Source organism: Galendromus occidentalis, unplaced genomic scaffold (genome assembly GCF_000255335.2).
Source record: "Galendromus occidentalis unplaced genomic scaffold, Mocc_1.1 scf7180000077451, whole genome shotgun sequence".
NCBI lineage: Eukaryota > Metazoa > Arthropoda > Arachnida > Mesostigmata > Phytoseiidae > Galendromus > Galendromus occidentalis.
Window position 1 is genome coordinate 889,105 of NW_003805439.1, and position 6,524 is coordinate 895,628.

Here is a 6,524-nt window from a genome sequence, read left to right on the forward strand (position 1 = left end):
CTGTTACCGTGAACGAATAGGAGGAGGAGACTATGGCCGTGGGCTACAGAATGAAGCTCACCAGGCTGAAGAGGTCTTATATACTTTTGTCCGAATTCACCCCACACAAAGTCGACGCATTCTTTTGGAGATCTGGGGGTGAGGGTGAAACCCCACCCCGCGCAATCCTGGCTATCGTGAACCTCGGATCTTGATTACGAGGAATTCGGAAGCTGATCCCCTCCCTCCGTGGTCCAGAGTAATGAAGATGCCGAGAGGGGTGAGGATCCCGAAATCGGCCGCTCAAGGGCTACCCTATAGCATTTTCGGTCCCCCCCCGGCGCGATAATAGGTCTTGGGGCTTGACGCGGGGAGGACGGAGACTCCTATCTCGATTCGATATCAATTAAGAAAGTATGGAGAGACTTCCCAGCGTGCCTTGCTAGTTCAATTTATTATCACCCGATGAATATTTGCTCTAGAATCCGTGAGGAGGTCCGAAGCGCGGAATGAATGGATACATTTGTTGATGCGCAAAGTAATTTTGAGAATAAACATCTGAAACGGATAATCACGATTTTGAAAGCAATAACTCTGATTGGATCAGGCCCAGACTTCCGAATACTCCTTGGCGCATCATCAGGTTCCGTGATCAATTCGCAATATTCCCAGCGCCTCGTTGTCAGGGCTGCATCTGGGCCAAGTTTCCCGAATTCGACGTGATAGCGCAGGAATCTGAGAGCTACTAGAGAGCTTCCGAACGCAACAGTGACGCGGTATCGAGGGAAGAACTCAAGAGCAGCGAAGTTGCTGGAACCCTCGGAGCATGTTTACTCACCGGCAATCGGTAGGGTTTCAATTCGCTGCTCTGGGTATTCGATCAACTGTCTCTCAAGGAGATCGTTCTCTTTTTCGAGCTCTTTCAACTCCTTTTCCAGTTGCTTTTCCGCCAACTTTTTCTCCTTCTCGAGCCGCTTTTCTTCCGACTCGCGATCTTTTTCCGCTTGTTTCTCAGCTTTTTCTCGCTCCTTCTCAAGTAATTTCAGGGCCTTGTCCTGCTCCTTCTCAAGTCGTTTCTGGAGGAGTTCCTCCTCCTTCTCGGCCAACTTCTGTTCCTTCTCACGCTGTTTCTCCAGCAAATCTGCCTCTTTCTCCTGGCGTTTCGAAGCTTCCTCTGCTGCCTTCTCCTGCAGTTTCTGAAGAGTGTCCCCCTGCTTCTCAGACATTTTCTGCTCCTTCTCAAGCTTCTTCCGAGCGCGCTTCTCTTCCTTCTTCGATTTCTTTTCCAGCTTTTCCGCAGCTCTAGCCTCTCTCTCGAGCAGCTTCTCGCGAAAATCTTGATCTTTCTCTAGTTGTTTCTTCAGGAGATCCCGCTGTTTCTCGGCTTTTTTCTCGAGGAGGTCTCGTTGTTTCTCCGCGGCTTTCTGTTCCTTTTCGAACTCCTTCTCCAAATTATCTCGGTGTTTTTCCGCCAGCTTCTGCTCACGGTCGCGCTGGCGCTCCGCAAGCTTATTCCTGAGCTCTTCGACCTTCTCCGCCCTGTCCAACCGCTTCCTCGCCAGTTTTTCTTGTAGCGCAGATTGCTTCCCCGTGTTTTCCCATTGCATCTCCAGGAGTTTCTCCGACGCAGTCAATTGCGACTCCAGCATCTCATCCTGGAATTCCAATTCTGTCTGAAGGAAGTCTTCGCTGAGGGCCTCTGTGTCAGGAGCGGTTTCGTTGACAGCATGCAAGTCCACCGAAAGATGCAGCTTATCCCCTGGAAATTCGAAAAGCGGGCCTTTCAGAGCAAGACCTCCCATAGTCTTAGGGAAGATATTTAGAACGAGAGTATAAGACTTCTGCTTTTCGGAAGTCAGTGAGGAATCCCATTGCGCTGAAGACTCACCCGAGAAACCCGAGAGCTTCGTCACGATGAATATATCCTCATCCTTCAAGAGTGTTCCTTTCTGCTCTTTGAGGTTCTGGTAAATCTTCGTCTCCGCGAGGGCGCCGCTTGGCAAGCCCATCGGAGCAAACATAGATATCACTGGTCGCAGGAAGGGTCGATCGAACTTCTCTAGTATTTTCCTGGAGAAGGCTTCGTGTAAGATTCACGACGCTGAAAATGCTACAAAATGGCTCAACTTATCCCATCAGTCGAGGCGTTCGACGTACCTCTGGTGAGCCATACTATTGGCGGCCATCTCTTGGCCGTAGGCTCGGTGCAAGGATCGCATGAGCAAACCGAAGGTGATCGGTTCGTTAGACTCTGCGAGCTCTTTAGCGATCTCCCTCCTCTTCGCTACTCTTGCGAGATTTTCTCGAACAGCCTCCCGCTGAGCCTTACGGATATCATGAACCAGTTGCCTCCGTTCCTCGATCAAGTCGCTGACGAATCTCGGCCGAAACCCGGCCCCTATCGCGTCACGTCCAAGAGCAGCGTCTCGGATCTTGGCGTCAATCTCGTTCTTACGCTCGGTCAATTCGACGAGAGCTCCTCGGCGTTCTCCTGGTAGCTCTTCTGTGAGTGGTCATCAAGAGTGTTTATCGTGACCGTGTTCTAAGCTCAGGTCTTCTGTGGCCACTCGGTAAGGGAGATCCATTTTTTTTGGCCCAGAATTATGTAGATAATGTGAGCCATGCTCCTGAGCGGGGGAAACTGTCTGAGACTCACCGATGGCTGCGTGATCAGCGACGTTTGACGGGTTGAAGCCCGGCCGGATAAATGGAGCACCGGGCCAGGGGAAGAAATTCCGCGCTGCGATCCCCCTAGCAATTCCTTGGTTTGCCGGATGATTCGGATTGTTCCATGGGTTAAAAGCTCCCCCGTTCCACAAGTTCTGGAAAGACGGAATGGGATAAGCCCCATGCGAGAACTCACTATCAGAAATGCGGATTCGTCGCGGCAGACGGACATTCCACGGCATTTCATGTACCTAAGTGCAGGCCCCGCGCACGGTCACGCAGCGCCGCTACCTGACGCGGATTTCAGTCAATCGCGAGGATGACGTCGCAACGCAGATTTTGCATGGTCCGTACACCTCTGCATACCCATCTTCGCTGAAACGGGCACAGGCGAATCCGCGGAGATAGGAGATTACGAGCGGGACGGATGGCAATCATGCGGATAGAGCATCGAGCCGAAATCGCTACGTACCCCGTATTGACCCTGAGCGGAACCAAGTAGGAGAAGTGTGCAAAGAGATGTGAAGGCCTTCATCGCTGCTCCTGAAAGATCAGTCTTCATCATTGCATGCTCTTGCGAGGAACGATGAGGGCATCGGCGGCGGAGGCAGCTGCTCGGAAACGCTCCCGACGGAGATCACCTGGAAATCCGGGAGCTCCCCACGACTCCGATTAACCCGCCACGAGGAGGGTTCCTTTCAACATAATCGTTGAGTTTCGTGGTCCCAGCACCGGGCTCAGTGAAATCTGAGCTCAATCGTAACGTACCTTGCAGGTCGTGTTTCGTTGAGCGTTCGAGTCCACACTCGAAGTGCCAGTCTCCCGTAATTCGCAGTCTATATTAGTACTAGGCGATGGAAGACAGCACCCGGATGAGCTGTAAAACGAACGATGACGACAACGCAATTATCAGACATTCGACTCGCGGACGTAGTAACAAGAAAGTCTCACCGGAATGAGAGGATTCAATCATACTCGTCTCGATCCTAGAAAAGCGGACGGACGGAAAAGCGGGGTAGGTATCTCCAAGGAAAAGCGACCAAATGATGACGGAGATCGACTTTCCGATGAGTCACGAACCGCTCCGAAGAACCGATAACCCAAAAGTGCTAGATTTCTAGCTCATCGAGCTCGCAATTTTGTCTTGTTGTTGAGCGCGGGCTCCATTGTGACCCGACACACAATCCTAGAAAAACTTTCCGTCGTCATCATGCATTGCCCCTCTCAATTTAAAGAGCGAAATCTCTCGAGTGAACCTTCACTTTTGGTGAATCGCAAAGCTGATCCAGACTACGTCCATCGGATTCCTCGTCAAAAATTAGGGAAAAAAACAGAGTGTCCCGTGCTGACCGCCACAGGAGCCGAGGCGGCAAACAGGAGAAAGTTTCAATTTCAATATGGGAAAAATTGGGGCAAGTTTCTCAATTTAGCCGATACGAGATTTTCCTCATGCATTCTGATCACTTGTACTGGAAAAGCATAGGGAGACCCACAAATAAAGATAATAGCCGACCCATCGCCTTTTTATCCTCGATGATGACATTGGTGGCTGGGTACCCAGTTTCCTTCCAAGATATATGTATAGACAGGCCCCTGCCCTCCCCTGTTCCTTTCATGGGTCATGATCATCGAGGATTAACCCGAAGTGAAATGATGAAATGATCGACGAACATCGTTATTTAGGGCTACCCCTATGCTTTTCCAGCTCGTGGGATAATCATGCATGCAAAAGATCTCTTCCAGGATGTTCTCGGCTCATATTGAGAAACTTGCCCCATAGATCCCCATATTGAAGTCGAATCTTCCTCCTGTTTGCCGCTCCGGCTCCTGTGGCGGTCGGCTCGGGAGACTCGGTTTTTTTCCTAATTTTCGATGAGGAATCAGGAGGACTAAGTCAGGATCAGCTTTGCGATCCACCAAAAGTGAAGGTTTCCTTGTCAGGGTACTCGGCCCATCCATTTTCCGGACGCCTCAGAATCAGCTTTGTACTGTCCTAATGGTGAGTTTCTCTTCACCCTGAGGATTGCGGAACTAGTCATTCCGTAATTATAGATCACGCCTATTTACGGCCTCGGTCTCAAGGCGATACTCGAATCCACACAACGAACAGGGTGTCCCTTCCGCCTCGACGTGTTCCCAGCGATCGATCATGGAAAGATGGAGGTCGACGGGTTTCGAGAACGGCATCGTGGAAGCAACCTCAGACTTGATTCAATCAATGAGCAGTTTTCGTGACTCTTAATCTCATTCGATCCAATTTTCTTTGACTGAATCAAAAGCTTATGAGCAGTTCAATTCACAAGCTAGTGATCCATGGAACACTCCATTGAAAAGAGTAGAGGAAGGATCAAAAGACTCTTCGTATCATTTCTACGAGGCATGAAGCACTCTCTCAGCGTTCCAGCTCCCAGGGTACACCTTCCTGGTCTCAGACAAAGACCCCTTTGACTAGCGATCGCCGGAGTCCGGCAATATTTATCGGTGTCCGGCAGCCGAGTGAGCCCAGGCAGACCGAGAGTTAACTTTATTTCTTTCGGTTGCGCGATCTGGTCGGCTAGTGAGCAGGCTCGCTCACTCCTCTGTCGCCATTCCTTCCACTCGGAAAAAATTGCCTGCGATTGGATCGCCGAGCTCGTTGACCCTAGCGAAGTCGTTGATTGTCCAGGGCGTTGAAGTCTCAGATTCCCCGGTTGTCGTCTCGGGTTCGGGATCCTCGTCCGTAGAGTTGAGCGTCTGCGACTGTTTATACACGAGGAATATGAAGCGATGGAGACCTGTAATTGTCAAGTCATCTGCTGCCGATATCGCCGACTAACAGTCAGTAGGAATGAGAGGTGAACTACCCAACTCTGAGATACGCTTCCCTGATGCTAGGCGATTCTAACGAGACTGATCGGGGAGTGGGGAGACGAAAGTGTCCCACTTCGAGCGTCCCTGCGCTGACTCGATGCTCCTCACCTGTTCCCGCCGCAGGTTGAGGGGGTTCGTATGGAGATCGTACTTCGCCTTCGGCGAGACCGTACCCCGGAATATTCACCACTAGCCAACGTTTCTCGTCCCCATCAGACCGGTTTTCCTTGGACGGCGCGTCGATATCCGTCATGATGAGCGTATACAACTCATCGGGGTCGGCCTCCCATGAAACTTTTTCTGGCTCGCCTTGTATCTGGTCCTGCGGCAAGACTTCGCCGGGCTGAAGTGTACCGTTCTCGCCGTAGTACACCTGGGGAAAACAGCCAGGGGTGATCCTTTCTGCCTCAGATCTATGCGGATCCCCGTGAAACGGACCGGGAATCATACATTCGAAGAGATCAACATTGATTACCAGCGGTCCGTTCCGGAGGTTGATGACTCACCTTCACGAGTCTGCCGGGTGCTTTGCCGATAACATCGGGAACTAAGCCGTGCTCCTCGAACTTCTGCTTCAGAATGGGATCTTCTTCGGACTGCGCAAGTGAAATGCTCAGCAGGACCACGATGGCGGCAGTCTTCGGTCGCATGGCTCTGCTACAGCATCCGTTGCTCAGCGCTCCGGGTAGATGTGTTGCGTCAGGGTTTCGGCTAGGCTCCGTGTTGTTTCGATACTGCGAAGGTGGGTGTTTTTCCTCCCGATGGGCCGAGTAGGATCATGCCCCTGAACCACTCATAGCTTCACCAGTCGAGGATTAACGAATGACTACAGCCTGGAGAACCCTATTTGGATATTGTCCAAGGCGATCGCGACAAAAGTAGTCTATTCGAAGTCGATCTCGATTCCAATCATTCCGGAATCAGCAGCTCTGCGTTCGATCGAGAATCTCTCTTCTGCTTTCCACTCTGAGATCGTGATCTGGGATGTGAGGGCCGCTCCGAATCAGAAATCACAAAGCTGACAGCTT

General features: G+C 51.3%; 2 protein-coding genes across 2 annotated transcripts; both read right to left on the reverse strand.

Annotated features, from left to right (window-relative positions):
- Positions 1–420: 420 nt before the first annotated feature.
- On the reverse strand, positions 421–3,462 carry LOC100901977 (calponin homology domain-containing protein DDB_G0272472). Its single transcript, XM_003743754.1, has 7 exons — positions 3,415–3,462; positions 3,119–3,189; positions 2,636–2,801; positions 2,137–2,482; positions 1,868–2,049; positions 818–1,738; positions 421–537 (listed from the first exon to the last, which is right to left on the reverse strand). The coding sequence occupies exons 2-7, from the start codon at positions 3,179–3,181 to the stop codon at positions 458–460; spliced, it is 1,758 nt and encodes a 585-aa protein (XP_003743802.1). The 5' UTR covers positions 3,182–3,189; positions 3,415–3,462; the 3' UTR covers positions 421–457.
- A 1,642-nt stretch (positions 3,463–5,104) lies between these two features.
- Positions 5,105–6,146, reverse strand: LOC100901121 (protein D2). The gene is made up of 3 exons (XM_003743829.1): positions 6,003–6,146; positions 5,605–5,869; positions 5,105–5,420 (listed from the first exon to the last, which is right to left on the reverse strand). The coding sequence occupies exons 1-3, from the start codon at positions 6,144–6,146 to the stop codon at positions 5,218–5,220; spliced, it is 612 nt and encodes a 203-aa protein (XP_003743877.1). The 3' UTR covers positions 5,105–5,217.
- Between the last annotated feature and the right edge of the window lie 378 nt (positions 6,147–6,524).

Excerpts from the sequence above, each read along its gene's own strand:
- LOC100901977 (XM_003743754.1), bottom strand. The coding sequence starts at position 3,181 with ATGAAGGCCTTCACATCTCTTTGCACACTTCTCCTACTTGGTTCCGCT. Across the intron at positions 2,802-3,118 it reads CCGCTCAGGGTCAATACGGG|AACTTGTGGAACGGGGGAGC; the intron begins GTACGTAGCGAT and ends CCGTCTTTCCAG. Across the intron at positions 2,050-2,136 it reads AATAGTATGGCTCACCAGAG|GAAAATACTAGAGAAGTTCG; the intron begins GTACGTCGAACG and ends AGCCTTCTCCAG.
- LOC100901121 (XM_003743829.1), bottom strand. The coding sequence starts at position 6,146 with ATGCGACCGAAGACTGCCGCCATCGTGGTCCTGCTGAGCATTTCACTT. Across the intron at positions 5,870-6,002 it reads CACCCGGCAGACTCGTGAAG|GTGTACTACGGCGAGAACGG; the intron begins GTGAGTCATCAA and ends TGTTTTCCCCAG. Across the intron at positions 5,421-5,604 it reads TCAACCTGCGGCGGGAACAG|GTCTCCATCGCTTCATATTC; the intron begins GTGAGGAGCATC and ends TGACAATTACAG.